Raw genomic sequence first — 15,241 nt, forward strand, 5'->3', positions numbered from 1 at the left:
TGCAATTTCTCTGAGCCTCTACCACTGGACCGATAATAATGACGAGTATATTTGCTGAATATCTCTCAGGCATATCCGTCATACTTTTCCACAATATGGGCAGGTCCATCTCCCTATAAATACTTAGGCCGCCTTCTCAGATGACCGACTTGACCTCAATGAGAGCACTCTCCAAAAGCCATTTACAGCTGCTTTATAGCTACTTGCAAGAAGAAGATCAGAAACATAGTAAGCGGTCAAAATATGACTGGATCCATAGGTTCGGAGTATTTCTAGTAGAAACGAGCAGAGACGGGGGAAGGGAACAGGAACGAAAGAGCTTACATCACTTGATGCCGTGCCATTCAGATTGGATAGTTTGACGCAAAGAGGCAGCAACAGCGACGAGTTTGCCCAGCGAAAGCCACAGTGGCTGAGACCTGGAGATCAATTTCAATCTCCAGTTTGAAAACTCGTCCTTATCGCAATAACTTCTTTTCTTCACTCAACTTATTCCCAGAGCAGCTACAATATCCCAACTTGCTTGTTGAGTTCCTAGGTAAGTAGTTGGTTAGGTTTCTGCTGCGGCGCTCATTGGTTTCGCCCCAGATTGCGGATGATTGTTCAGGTCTCTTCTCCGAGCCCATCTGCCGAGCAAGGTTGGCGCCTCTTGACTCGGCAATGGACGTCATTTTGAGCTCCTTAGCGACGGGTGGGACAGAGGTCATCCACAATCCGACACCCAGGCTATTGTAGGAAATCCACGCTCGTGATGGCCGGATTGGTTTGACAGTTGATTCAACTTCTCTCTTCAACCCTGTCTGGCCAACATAAAAGCCATTGCGCCATCTGATTTCAATTTCGCAGGTTCAGGGTAAACGTTTTCCCCGCATTCCCCGAACCGTGATGATCCCCTCTCGAGTGGAGGTCGACCGCGTTGGAGATTCTCTATAACGGGCGCAAGTGCTGCCTCCATGACCTATTTGTACCCAAGCTGTAAGTAGGAACATATTTCTCTTTATTGCACTTCGATCAATATGTCGCCTCCCGGGATGCTCTACGTTACCATGCAGCCGAAATACGGCCTGCCACCTGCCCAGTTTCATGAATGGTACAACAACGAACACGGCCCAACTCGATTGCGGTTACCCCAAATCTTCTCGAACGGCTTGCGATACCAAGCGACAGATGGCAAAGAGCCAGCCTACCTCGCTGCCTACGATGTCACGTCCATGGCCCAATTGGAGACAGAAACTTACTTGACACTCCGGGCCAATCGATCACCACGCGAAGCCAGCACAATCAGCCAGGTCGACGTGAAGAGGTACTTCTGGGACTTGGTCGCCAAGAAACAATCACCGCTATTCCTTCCCATTGAACAATTGAGCGACGAGCAAGCCGAAGGCATCGTTCTGGTCGCGGTGGAGCTTGGTCTCAAGGAACACCCCAACTCAGAGCAGGAAATCCAGAAGTGGTACGAGGAAGAACATTTCGATATGCTGTCAAAGGTCCCGGGGTGGCTGCGATCGCGTCTCTTGAAAATATCCAGCCTGGAGACCGGGGTGCCGACGACGTTCATCTCGCTACACGAGTACGCGAAAGAAAATGGAATTGGGGGAGAACAGCATAAAGCTGCCATGTCAACGGCACGGCACGACGAGATCTTGGCTAGATATGGGACCCCAAAGGATCGCAGAACATACTCTCTGTTCTATGTATTTGGTCCCGGGCCAAGAGATTTATCCTCATTATCACAATTACCAACTGCCGCCTCCACTTTCACGTCGGCGGATGCAAAGACGACCACCACAAACGAATTTGGACCGGTGATAAAGTCATACGTCACTGCACCGGACGGACTGTCCATCCCTTATCAGCTTGAAGGAAACCCAGATCCCAACGCACCGACCATTGCATTTTGCAACTCTCTGTTGACCTCACTACACATGTGGGATCCATTTGTGGAGATACTCAGAGCCAAGCGGCCGAAATACCGTATCCTTCGCTACGACACTCGAGGTCGGAACTCCGTCCCTTCGCCTCCTGTCCCGTCTACCCTGGACACCGTGGCAGATGACCTAAGCCATCTCCTGGAGGCCCTACGCATCCCGAAGCTCGATACTCTGTTAGGCGTCTCCATGGGCGGAGCCACGACACTAAAGTTCGCCTTGAAGTACCCCGCCAAACTCGAAAAGTTCATCGCGTGCGACTTCAACGCCGTGTCAAGTCCCGCCAACACTCAAGCCTGGAAGGACCGCATTACCGTAGCTGAGACGCCCCTCGAAGACGGAGCGCCGGGCATCACAAAGCTGGCAGGTGTGACTGTAGAGCGATGGTTTCACCCTGCCACGATGAAGAAGACGGACGTTGTGCAGTGGATGACCGACATGGTGGCGGCCAATGATATTGAGGGGTTCAGGTATGGGTGTCAGGCTCTTTGGGACTATGATATGAAAGACCAGATGAACGATTGCAAGGTGGCTGGTCTGTTCGTTGTGGGCGAGGGTGATGGAAAGGGAGCGCTGGTGAAGGCTATGGATGGGTTCAGGGCCTTGCTTGGTCAAAAGGGTGCACATCTTGCAATTGTCCCTGAAGCGGGGCATCTCCCTATGTGTGAGGCTCCTGGAGCCTTTTGGGAGGCAGTGCAGGATTCTTTGTAGACTCATCATATAGCTGCACCTTGCATGCCCTATCCTAGCTGATCTAGCCCGCTGTTTAGGAATATAACAATTGAAGAGCTACCATGGCGATTTGGATGCTCACTATCTTTCAGACGACACAGCCATTGCAACGACCCACGACAGCACCCCTGCAACCATAGTAGAATCTTTCCAGAATACAGAAATTAATTATATTCTACTTCCTTCATTTTTATGTGAACTTTGCATCTTGAACACCGTTTTACACTTGTCTTAACGTAGAGCCCTACATACCTAGTTGGGCATTGTTTTGATACCTCGATTGGCTGGAGAATCCTATCAAGGTGCACTTGCTCGTAGTCCATCCCGCTTATCCACAAACTTAGGGATGGTAAGGGGGTCAGAGTCTCTGTTCTAGTCCTGACCAAGGGGATATTTCGACCAAGATTTTCATGAGTAGCTAAACAAGTGCCCTATGAAGTCCTCTTCAAGACTCGTCCAGGTACAAGGACGCCAGATACAAGACCACCACGAGCTGCAGGAGCTCATCAGTTCATTTGAACGTATATGTTTCCTATTAGGTCTCAAGGACCATTCCATACTTAACAAAAGCGGCGTTGAGCAAAACCTTCAGCTTTTAACTACAATCGCTAAGGGTTGTCGAACACTAGTTCACCCTCTCATACTCAAGTCAACCTATAACCATACAAAGTAAACGCATCTTTGTACATTAATTTCATATATAGAAGTGTTGCGATGTCTAGTATTTGTATCGTATCGAAGGTGGTGGCGATCAAGTTTGATGTCTCACAACGGGCTCGTCTCGGCCCTGGCAAGCTAGAGCTAGCAAGATTTAGCCAAGCAGTATGTCGGACCGTGCTAACCCTTTTTTCTTGCTCTTTCGTGCTCGACGGCTGATTTACAGTTTCTTAACATGCTCTGCCTCTGCTGTCAGCAGCCAAGAGACACACTTTCCTGTCAAGGCCCTTATGGCCGGCCACCTTCACTTCTTTGGACCCGGGGAGATGATAGACACACTCAATTCTATGCTTTCTTATGACTTGCAATAAGTCCAATAGATCACCCATGAGGCCTTGAAAAAAAAACATCCTTACTCAAAGTTATCAGTGAAGTACCAGGTGTATGGACCAACACAAGTTTCCAAGCAGCAGTGAGCAACAACTTCTACATCTGCGAGTTTGAACGGAACATGCGCAAGGCCATTGTGGGAAAGACCCGTGGAGAGGAAACTACTTTCGTTTTCTCCTGCGTTGAGACACAGAAGCTCAATATATCTTATTGATGTGCAAGTAGTATTACGTTGGGTTTAGTCGGAATATTACGCTGACCGGGTTCAATCCCAAGTGGCAATAGCAGAAAAGTATTTAGACAGAAACCCCGTAAATCCCAATGAGAATACCTGCATATGTTACTTTGTACGGCGAACTTCTGCATATAGGGGCATGGTCTGCTACCCATAGCAGAAAGTCCCCGCGGTGGCCTTCTGGACTTATATTGCGCCGCAACTAAGACTTTGCTGGCGACGACGCACGTCATGAGCTTGCACTGAAATAAGTGTTTTTACACATACTGACAACTTAGCTAGGTTGCTAACAATTTAATTGACAAATATCTCGGCGTCTTTGATGGCAGTGTTCCACTTTGCCGGTATATCTCCGCAGTACCTTGGGCACCAATGAGTTTACTAGTGTGGTGCTTTCGCCAGTACGGCACTTTGAGCGAGTCTAGGCGTAAGTGATACGGTAGTTGGAATTATGTGCTATGCCTAAATCCTTAATAGTAGATCCCTTGGTTGTATTGGTACTGTTTTAAGCTGACAAATTATTATATTGCAAAGCCTACTGCTCTGGGTGACACTTGTGCATGCTGGTATCGAGCCACGTCGGTAATTTGATTTTTAGCCAGTACCTTCCAGATTAACCAGTGAGATATCTATACGGCGATTCAAAGGTCAAGTCACTAAGAATGTGTCCCTTGCGGGTCCATAGGTCACCGTTCTGACATATTCAATCAGCGCCATCGTGGCAGCATCCATCCCGAAGCATCACCCTGCGTCAATAAGACTCGCCAAAAAGAAAATGGTCGAGGGCGGCCACGTATAGCTTCGACACTACTTCTAGTTTACCTGCTTACTGTCAAATAGAGTTGTGTTATCACCGGTCTTTCTTGCATGTCATGCTCGCTGGGGAATTTAAAGGATGGCCAGGGTGTTATATTGCATAGCTGGAGTTATTAGAAGGATGGAGCTTTCCCATGTTGTCGGTCGTAGGCAAAGTTGGAACTAGACGAGGTTTGACATCGTTCGTAATCTTCCCACTTGGCGTTCTGAGTCTACGAAGGGAGTTGTAGGTTGTGTGTTGCTTGAATGCAAATTCGGGTTTTGCTGACGAAAATATTGATATTCAAATTGGTAATGTGTGCCTCTACCTCAATGAAACAACCTTATTTGAATGGGACTTTGCTACTGCAAGCTCACGACGATTGTTAGTGTCTGGAATGTGAATCGCCGATTGTATCGAAATTGACCAACTAAGCATATTAGTATCTGCTCTCTACAACTCGCTGCCGTTTTAATTGCTGGTGGATTGACAACGCGGGCCAGCATCAAGTCGCGTTGCTAAATCTACTTGTCAAATACCTAGACTTTCGGCGCCTACACAGAGCCATGCAAGCCAATTACAGAATATGCAAAACACATGTCTGCATAACTAGTCCAACATTTGAAAATTTCCAGACTTCGCTAGTCTCTCTTGTCACCACCCAATTCAAGCTTTGGTCATCAATAGCCTCAATCAACATCATGGTCACTCAGCTTGAGTCAAGAAGGACCGGTGGGAACCGAATCTTATTGACAGTGAACTGCGAACCGATTGGGATACTACGGGATAACTCGTTCTTCTGACATTTCAATAAACAGGCATACTATTTATATAATCCAACATATATTCTCGTGTCTGGTTTGACCGCAAATTAACGTGGCACGCCCATACCGAACGGGTTAAATCAAAAATGGCGACTCAGAAGCTAGCCCTAACAAAGCTAGTGAACTGGCGTGGGGCTGCGATCTCATACGGGCGAGACTACTGTACACGTCGGTTATTCGCAGCGCGATCGCCTTCGGGGCGGCTGCGTGGCACACTATAAGCGAGGAACCAGCGGGACCAGCTAAGAGCCTAGTCGGGATACAGAATGAGTGCCTCCGAATGGTCTGTGGCGCCTACAAAGCGACACCAGTCCGACACCTAGAAATAGAGGCAGCTATCCCGCCACTAGACCTATATCTCAGTGCCCGGGCGGCGAAATTTGAAGAACGGCTACGGAATAACGGCAAAAGGAGCCTGCTTCGGAGCGCGAGCGCGAGAGCGTCACACATACTCCGACAGGACACGCCGGCGAGACGGAAGCGGGCGTCACAATCGCTCAGACCAGCGGGGTACACGATAGAGAAGGAGGCTAGGGGCTCCGAGTGGATAGGCAAGGCGAAGGAAGTCCCGGCCGCCCTCCTAGACCACTGGGAGAAGAGATGGCTCTCCGGGGCAGCACAACACGACCACCAGCGACGCGCTATCGCCGAGGAGCAGGAGGGCCCCTCGATGCGAATGCCGAAACAGGGCAAGTACTCAGACCTAAACCGACCGGAGGCGTCTACCCTATGCCAGATCAGGACCGGAAAAATAGGACTATCAGCTTTCTTATTTAAGATAGGAGCCTTCGGTGTGTACTCGCCGTTATGCCGCTGTGGAGAGGCCCCCTGTCAGGGTACGGCTAGGCCGAAGGCAATAGTACAGAGTGATGGGGAGTAACGGGCGTCCCTCCTACGTAGCACCGGGTGGTCACTGGCGGTCTCAGGTAGGGGTGCCCACGGTGATGCATTGATCTCTGCTCTCTCTATCTTCCTCCGTCTCGACTCCTTACTTATAGCCAGCCGAGGTTCTCTCTTGGATTCTGGATGTTTGCTTCCGTATGTCTGTGTTCCTCCGACTTCGGCCAATATCTTGGACAGCGGCTCCTTATCTGCAACCAAGCGATTCCCTATCCGCTGCAAACGGCTTCAACGGCTCTCATTCGCCACAAGCGGCTCTCTAGCCGCCACAAACGGCTTCCTACCTGGTGGAAGCCGGCCCGCCTCGGATGACACTTGTGGCTCTGACAACTCCTTCCCTATCCTACTTCGAGATGGTCCTTATATAGATAGCTAGGCCGCCGCTTGGACCCGGCATAACAGCAGGGTCGGCGATGCCAAGGATCTTGACTCTCGTCATCCCAAAGCTTCACATAGATTGTAATCATGATTCGGGAGTCTTTTGTCCGAAACACCCCTCCGGCGGCCCGCCGGTGTCCTGCGTTCAGTGTCCTGACACCCACTGGTGCCTATGGCATTCTGTTCTCTGACACCCCCGAGACGGCAGAGCACGTAATCCTCTTTTGCCGCCTGCTGGAAGAATCGAGAGAGCGCCTACGGGCCACTATCGCACCATGGCCGCTGCATACACGTAGAGACCTGGCAACGGCGACGGGGAAACCAGTAGTCAGCGGGACTATCACAAGGTGGCTACTCAGGACTGGCCGGATAGCGCTTAGGCCCGGATAATATCGATCTTCTCAGGGGGACTTTGTTAGTAGGGTGAGAACTAACATAGTATTGTGGTGGACGTAACGCAGTCGCTAATAGAGCGAACCTACGTAGCAGCGTATGTATTTAGTCCAGCCATTAGGGCACGGTTTGACATACGGGAGCACTTGTAGAGGTACCGGGGGCTTCGAGCCTACGGCGTATTTATTAATAAAAATATATTCTCGTGCAATATATTTGCATCTTATTGACCACCATACCTAGGTGGTGAAGTGCTCAAGTGAAGTGTGCAAACGAAGCAGCTGTAGTGGCAAGCCGCAAAGTCTAGGGGCGCGCAGATGTAACGCACGAATCAAGTTCCAGCGGCTTGGCAATTTCATCAGCGTAGCCCTGCAAATGACGTCGGCCTTTGTTGACGGACCATTGCGCTCGATTTCTACTTGCTGCCAAGTGCGCCGCGGTAGGGCTTCGCTCCAGCTACTGTGGCTAGATGGACGTATAAAAATGAGATGATGCCCTGGAATAACTCAAAATTTGGGTTTGACAAATGGAATGGTTGCCGTCCAGTCCATTACGATGGCTTCAGGAATCGTCGTTTCGTTTTTGGGGGCGTTGCAGGCGTCGCTCTCGGTGCTGCTGACCATTGGGGTTGGTGTGGCGGTGTCACAATTTGGCCTGCTCACCACAGCATCGGCGGAGCAGTTGTCGTCAGTGTGCGTCAATGTGTTGTTGCCATGCTTGCTTGTCGTCAATATTGGATCCAATATTGATCTGGAATCTGCTATACGATATGTTCCCATTATCAGTGAGTTAGGATCTTCAGTTTGCTGCACTTCCAAGCTGTCAGACCTGCATTGGGTAATGTCGGCGCTAATCCGGTGAACCAGTCTGGGCCGCCGTCTACACCATTGTATCTCTCTGCATTGGCCATGCCGTGACGGCATTCTTCCGCTTGCCGAATTGGACGGTTCCGGCTGTGGCCTTCAACAATACCGAGTCGCTACCCCTTTTATTGCTGCAGTCGCTAGGGACGACAGGCGTCTTGGCCAGCTTGACCGGCGCCGGCGGTGAAGACGCCGGGATCGACAGGGCCCGCTCCTACTTTCTGGCCGGCTCTGTCATCACCAACACCATTACCTTTGGCCACGGCCCAGAGCTACTCACTCGGTCGTCGCAAGACTCCAAGTTCCTTGATTTCATGCAATGGATCTGGTATCGTGGGAAACTGGCCGCAGGAAGTGAAGAGAACAGCGACGATGAAAGCCAGGTTCGCAGGCCCAACGGCGAGGAAGAGGAGGCTCATCAGGATGCCGGAGATGAGGACGGCCCTTCAAGCAGCAGCAGCTCCTCCAGTGACGAAGGGGAGTACAACGGCGCGCATGAGCGGACATCGCTCCTGCCGCACGCGGTGGTCAAGCGGCATCGAGCCACGCGACGCAAGGTGTCTTCCAAACTTCGAAGATCTTTCAACACGATGCCCAAACCCTTACGAAGATCGATGGCGGCGGCCCAGCCGTTCCTCAACCCACCTTTCATAGGCGCTACCTTCGGTATCTTCATTGGGCTCGTACCTGCCCTTCACCGGCTGTTCTTCAGCTCATTGGATGATGGTGGATACTTCAACGCCTGGCTCACGTCTTGTGTCAAGAACATCGGGGAGCTCTTCGTGTCACTTCAGGTCATTGTCGTCGGGGTAAAATTGAGCCTCAGCCTGAGGCGCATGAAGGAAGGTGAACAAGCCGGAAAGGTGCCGATGGGAACCGTTATCTTTGCGGTTTTGATCAGATTCGTTGTCTGGCCAGCGTAAGTCACGAAATATTCGAACGTACTAGATGATGTGCAGAGCTGACATGGTCGCAGAATCAGCATCTCAGTCATCTGGCTCTTGGCCGCCAAGACGAACGTCTTGCCAGACGATCCTATTCTCTGGTTTGCCATGATGATGATACCGGTTGGTCCGACGGCCATGAAGCTGCTTGCCCTAGCGGACGTGAGTGGCGCCAGCGAGAAAACGAGAATGGCAATTGCAAAGTTCCTCACGGTTGGTCCCCCACTCCATGGTGTATCTTTGTGTTTGATGTCCTACTGACCCCACTTTGAACGAAGCTATCATACATTGTGACTCCACTGGTATCTTTGTCGGTTGTAGGGGCGTTGAAGGCTTCCGAAAGCGCAATTGCCTAGTCGGGATCCGACCAGTTGGAATACGTAGCGGAGCCGAGGATGCGAAAACTGGAGTGTCCATGTTGCGCGTTTGCTGACGTTTCCAGCTCGGTAGGATCGCGAAGGTTTCTTCAGATTCTTGTTGTCCACACTTAGCCAGAGTCCACTCACGTACCTTATTGTCGACGTAGCTAGACAGATGGCTGATTGGGTACTATCCCAGCGGCATTTTGGTCAAACCTTACACAAGATCCATGAGATGTCCACAATAGGGGCAATGTTCTTTCCACTGTATCTACTACGCAGGAGTATCGGGTCATCCCAGGCTGTTCTACCATGACTCTATAATGTTGATTCGCGTCGCTGTTGCCCTGCGAAGCCGCTGGAAAGCGCTTGATCTGGGGTCAAGCTTCATGTTTCTACGACCGCACCAGTGGTGCTTAGCACACACTTTCATTGCATATCCGATCGATTCGTGCCCTACTGCCGCATTTCCTCTTGTTCTTAAGTGATGACCCAACCCTGCACTTGCATGATGTCGAAAGTCGCACCTCATCCTTTCCGATGACGATCGTTTTGTTTCCCAGCCATTAGTCGGCCCGTCGGCATCTATCTCCATCGCGGTGGTATCAATTAGACTTCGATATAATCCAAGTTCCAGCCTTTTCTGTTCTTGAATCCTTCATCTGTGGTCTCGATCTCTCGGCTAAGCTTCCTTCAGTGAGCCTTCTGTTTGCCAGAGTATCTAGGATCAAGATCTTGGCTTCATTTTTCCGTCGTTAGCCTGACTGCACTTAGCATGACTGGGGATAAGAAGAAGTATGACCTCGAGGCCGGCAGCTGGCCACAATCCCAGCTCGGCTCCCGCATATCCTTTGTCTCCAGCTGGCGGTCACGACCAACGAATCATGGGATTAGCAGTAATCGCAGCCGGCTCCGGTTTTATGAAATAGTGCGGTCTATCAGTGACATGGACGCGCGGTCCCGGTATGAGCAAGAAGAGGCAGACAGTGGATTACCAACAAGCGACACGCCAGACTCCGAGTCAACTCATGGCGGTTCGGAGAAGCAGATCATATCGTGGGAGGAGAACGACCAGGAGAATCCATACAACTTCACGGATGTAAGTCACTAACACTTGCTGCGAGAGCCACCTGCTGATGCGAACCAGCGAAAGAAGATACTAATTCAAGTATCTACCATGTTTTTGGTCGTGAACAGCACCATGGGAAGCTCTTTGCCCAGCATGGCAATCCCTTATATCGCCGAGGAATGGGGAATCACGTCACAAGAGCAGATGATACTCCCCCTTTCGACCTATCTCATCGGCTACGTCCTTGGGCCGATCATATGTACATATTGATACTCCCTATTCTGCCACCTTTTTGCAATCATGAGCTAACTCTATGCTGGAACAGGGGCTCCTATGAGCGAACAATTTGGACGGCGTATTATCACCTGGTCAACTTTCGGCATGTTCATAATTTGGACGATGGCTTGCGCTCTCTCTCCAAACTGGCCTTCACTTCTGGTATTCCGACTCTTCGCGGGTGCCTTTGCAAGCACTCCCATCGCGGTTGTTCCTGGCATACTTGCTGACATATACAAAACCCCAGTCAAGAGAGGAGGTGCCATGAGCTGGTTCATGGCGACAACAGTTTTCGGACCACTATTTGCCCCTATTATTTCCGGTTTCTGCTCAACCTCGCTAGGATGGCGCTGGACGTTTTGGGTCGCCCTTGTATACGCCGGTTTGACTCTGATCCCTGTCTTCTTTCTCCCAGAGACACATGGCTCGACCTTGCTCCGGAAGCGGGCGCGGATGATGCGCAAGACCGATCCCAAAGCCCATGTTTACGCTGCATCCGAACTCGAGAAGCGTGACGTCAAGCAACTCATAACCGTCGTTTTGAGTCGACCGATACGCATGGTCACCACCGAACTCATTGTCAGCTGTACCTGCTTGTATCTTGCTCTGGTCTACGCCATATTCTACATGTATTTTGAGGCCTTCCCTATTATCTTCCAGCAGCTTTACGGTCTCTCATCGGGAGTGACGGGACTGTGTTTCCTTCCAATAGGTGGTGGTTGTCTCCTGACACTTCCAATATTCTTCTATTACGACCGCGTGTTAGCCCGCGCACGAGCACGCGACGCACCCTGGACGAAGCAGGAAGAGTACCGTCGTCTGCCACTTGCATGTCTAGGAGGCCCCTTATTTGTCATCTCGCTATTCTGGCTCGGCTGGTCTGCCAGGCAGGACATCCACTACGTTTCACCACTACTAGCTGGCATACCGTTCGGGATGGGGTTTCTGCTCATTTTTATGGCTTTTCTCAACTACCTCACCGACGCCTACGAGATATTTGCTGCTAGTGCCAATGCAGCCGCCAGCACTTCGAGATCCCTGCTTGCCATTGTGCTCCCGCTTGCCACCACACCTATGTTCAGCCACCTGGGTATCTCAGGTGCGTGTAGTCTGCTTGGCGGCTTCAGTGCCTGCATGTGCGCAATTCCCTTCATATTCATCTGGAAAGGAGACCGCATTCGCGCAGGGTCAAAGTTCTGTATCGCTTTGAAAGAGAGGAAGGCCGAGATGGAGCGCAAAGCCGCGGCGCAGCAGCAGAAGCGCAAGGAGTCTGAGGAACCAACGCAACAAATCGCGGAATACCGTAAGCGAATCCCGGGCGAGAGGACGTCAAGACCTCACCCAAAGGCTAGCCGTGAGAGGTCAAGCCAGGGAACGAGAGACAAATACGCGACCAGAAAAAAGTCACCCATGCAGGGGTCCCCGTCTCCCGGACGGAAATACTACAGAGACCCCAGGTTCAGACAAGAACAGATCACTGACGTGGCGTGGTCGAAAGATGTACCAGCATGGGTGCATCATTTCGGAGACAAGGTATCGAGGGATACCATGTCAGGAGGACTAATCTCAGGATGGGGCACGCCTCGAGGTGAGTCCTCGGGGACGAAGGTATCAGGAGGAAGCACCCCTTTAGGCGAATCATCGGGTACAAAGGTCTCAGGAGGCAGCACGCCGCGAATGAAAGTTTCTGGACAATCGATGGTGAGGGACCAGGGGGTCAACACGGTCGACCAAGGCGTACAGACGGATGTGGAGATTATGCTCCGCATGGAGGAGAAGAAGTACCCGGAAAAGGCCGAAAAGGAAAAAAAGAAGAGGAAGACTTGGAGTTAATTCTGGGAATGGTAGCCTAAGCGGAGGTGGTTACGAGACATTTGTATAGCTACTTATAGACATCAACATAGGCAAGTAAATCGAATGGTGTTTGAATGGCGCTTAGATGCTCAAAGGATCTAGTTGCACTCCACTCAGGACCGTCTTTTCTGGAATTTTGACAGCCCTCTCCGAGGTATTCTATAAATCTGCAGAATCCTTTGGTGATGTTCGTCTTGGACTTGCACTTCAGTCCTAATAGCCCCGCGCGATTCTATGCCGGTATTATCCTTCCCGACATCGACCTTCCATGCATTGAGGAACATGACTCGAAGGACTAGGATTGGTTGGGTAATGATAGCCACCAGTGGCTCAGCTGCATTCAGGAGGTCAACAATTGCCACAGCATCTGTGAACTCAGCCAGTATGTTCACGTGCGAGAATTGATGGATACGGGGAGCCCTAAATGGCTGGAAGCGTTCAATATGGCATGGAGCTCCCCGTCAATGAAGCCGCCGATTCCTCTGGCGGCGTAGTACCTCATGGCGATGCTGTCCAGGATGCAGCAAGGCAACATTTGTAGCTGTCTACACTCGTGAATATTTGGTTTTCTGGCTACATTGCTCCAGCAGATGCTTTCTCACCCAGTAGGCTGCAAGGATCTTGTCATGCCATTAGAATTCTCTCTGGCGATATTTCCTGCACCAATATTTCAGACAGAGAAAAGATGGTTTCAATGATGAATATAGGTCACATCAAAAGTTCACTAGTGTTTCTGGGCTCCTCGTGGAGGTTTTGCTTGTTATTCTTGACTGAGCAGCTCGAACAAAATGGTTCTTACAGAGAAGCGGGAAGTAAAGGTTCGATTTCCAGCTCCCCCGGAATGTAGGTATACCTAACAATGCGAACAACGAACACGAGATAGCGTGCTTCGTCAGGACAGTGCATCCACTGGCAGGTTTATAATGGATATGCAGAAATGGAGGCGCATGGCAGATGTTTGCTTGCTTGCATAGTCATGGTTGCGGGCGGCCAATCCCACGGGCCAACTTTCAATAGGTCTCACGATCATAGACGTGTGCCGGCACGGTGTAGCGATTCTAGTGTTATTGGCGAGCAGCTACTCTTCATTGAACTGACCCCAGGCATTCTTTTGTGCATGCCTTTCTAGCCTACCCTATTATTACGAGAGGGTGCCATACAACCAACTACTGACGCCACAAGTAACGAGGTGTAGACGGATATTCATCCCTGTGAACTCAAGGGTACCCCAACTTGCAGAAGCTTTCTAACATGGGTTTTTATACTCAAAGGCCGACTTACTTCAACTGGCGATTTGAGGCCTTGCTATTGACAATTGTCAAAAACGACGGGTCACATGGTATTGGAGCATAGAAGCACCATATCGTTAGTTCTAGCTTTGTCTAGACTGTTGTTTGATATTAAATGTGGGATTGAGCACCACAGTGATTCCTAAGGTTGAAAGGCGCTTTATGCTTAGAATAAAAGCGCTTTGTGCTTCAGGATAAAGGCGGGATAGAGGTAGCCTAGTAAGGCTGGACCCTTCAGATTACTTAAAAGGCAATGCACACAGCCAACAGAACAGATAGAGGGAATCGAGCAGGGAAAAAAAGGTGACCTAACCATAACCACCAAATTATTCTTTTCATATAACCGTCATATGACGGTCATACTGCAAGATACGTGAATATCTAACAACAATCCACTCACTAGAGATCTATGCAGGAGATGATGAAAAAGTATTTACCGAATTATTACACGAAGATATCTAAGATTAGATCACGTAAGCTGTGCTTCGAATGAAACAATCGAAACTTACTCTTATATCTTACGTTGTAATAGGGCATAACTAATATCTAATGGGAATGTTACGAGTAACTATCAATACGCTACTTTCTAATCCTAGGTATAACGTGATCCACAAGTCATTTTCGCACACAAGTCACTTTCGCACTTTTTCAAATATTTCAACCTTTTAACTTAGCTTGCACTTTTCTTCCCTCCCACAACATGCCTCGTAAATCCAAAGAAGCCGATCTTCAGCTAGCTATCCAAGCTAAAAAGCGCAACCCTGAAATTTCATGGCGTAAGCTTGGCCGTATCTACAACGTTTGCGACCGTACACTAAAGAATCGATTCGACGGCGACCAAACGCGACACGAAGCTAATATGTTAAAACGAAATCTAACTCAAACCGAAGAGGATTCGATTTCCCGACGTATAATTGAGCTAGATGCGCGAGTATTTCCTCCTCGGCTTCGATACGTTGAAGAAATGGCGAATATCCTACGACGCGTACGCGACGCGCCCCCCGTCGGCAAGAACTGGACCACGAACTTCGTTAACCGCCGACAAGACCTCCGAACGCGTTTAAACCGTCGAATTGATTACCAGAGGGTATTTAGCGAAGATCCTATCGCGTATTACGCGTGGTTTGAGCTTGTTAGGGACACAATCGCTAAATACGGTATCCTACCGGAGGATATCTACAACTTTGACGAGACGGGCTTCCTAATGGGCATAATCACAACGGGTATGGTTGTAACGAGTGCAGAAAGACACGGACGGCCTAGACAGGCTACACAAGGAGGTCGGGAATGGGTTACGGTGATCCAGGCTATTAATTCGCAAGGTTGGGCGGTACCGCCGTACATCATCTTCGCG

The 15,241-nt window shown here is 50.1% G+C and overlaps 3 protein-coding genes across 3 annotated transcripts; all 3 read left to right on the forward strand.

Moving 5' to 3' along the window:
- Positions 1–1,016: 1,016 nt before the first annotated feature.
- On the forward strand, positions 1,017–2,639 carry BCR38DRAFT_412272 (Alpha/Beta hydrolase protein; the record flags this gene model as incomplete). Its single annotated transcript, XM_040858669.1, has 1 exon — positions 1,017–2,639. One exon carries the CDS (start codon positions 1,017–1,019, stop codon positions 2,637–2,639), a length of 1,623 nt encoding a protein of 540 aa, XP_040712501.1.
- Positions 2,640–7,788: 5,149 nt separating this feature from the next.
- BCR38DRAFT_460034 (auxin efflux carrier) lies at positions 7,789–9,396 on the forward strand (the record flags this gene model as incomplete). Its single annotated transcript, XM_040862364.1, has 4 exons — positions 7,789–8,017; positions 8,100–9,015; positions 9,073–9,253; positions 9,319–9,396. 4 exons carry the CDS (start codon positions 7,789–7,791, stop codon positions 9,394–9,396), a joined length of 1,404 nt encoding a protein of 467 aa, XP_040712502.1.
- Positions 9,397–10,174: 778 nt separating this feature from the next.
- Positions 10,175–12,593, forward strand: BCR38DRAFT_497627 (major facilitator superfamily domain-containing protein; the record flags this gene model as incomplete). The annotated part of the gene is made up of 3 exons (XM_040864775.1): positions 10,175–10,498; positions 10,553–10,727; positions 10,794–12,593. The coding sequence occupies 3 exons, from the start codon at positions 10,175–10,177 to the stop codon at positions 12,575–12,577; spliced, it is 2,283 nt and encodes a 760-aa protein (XP_040712503.1). The 3' UTR covers positions 12,578–12,593.
- Positions 12,594–15,241: the final 2,648 nt, after the last annotated feature.

The sequence above is a fragment of the Pseudomassariella vexata genome (assembly GCF_002105095.1).
Source record: "Pseudomassariella vexata strain CBS 129021 chromosome Unknown BCR38scaffold_12, whole genome shotgun sequence".
NCBI classification, from domain to species: Eukaryota; Fungi; Ascomycota; class Sordariomycetes; order Amphisphaeriales; family Pseudomassariaceae; genus Pseudomassariella; species Pseudomassariella vexata.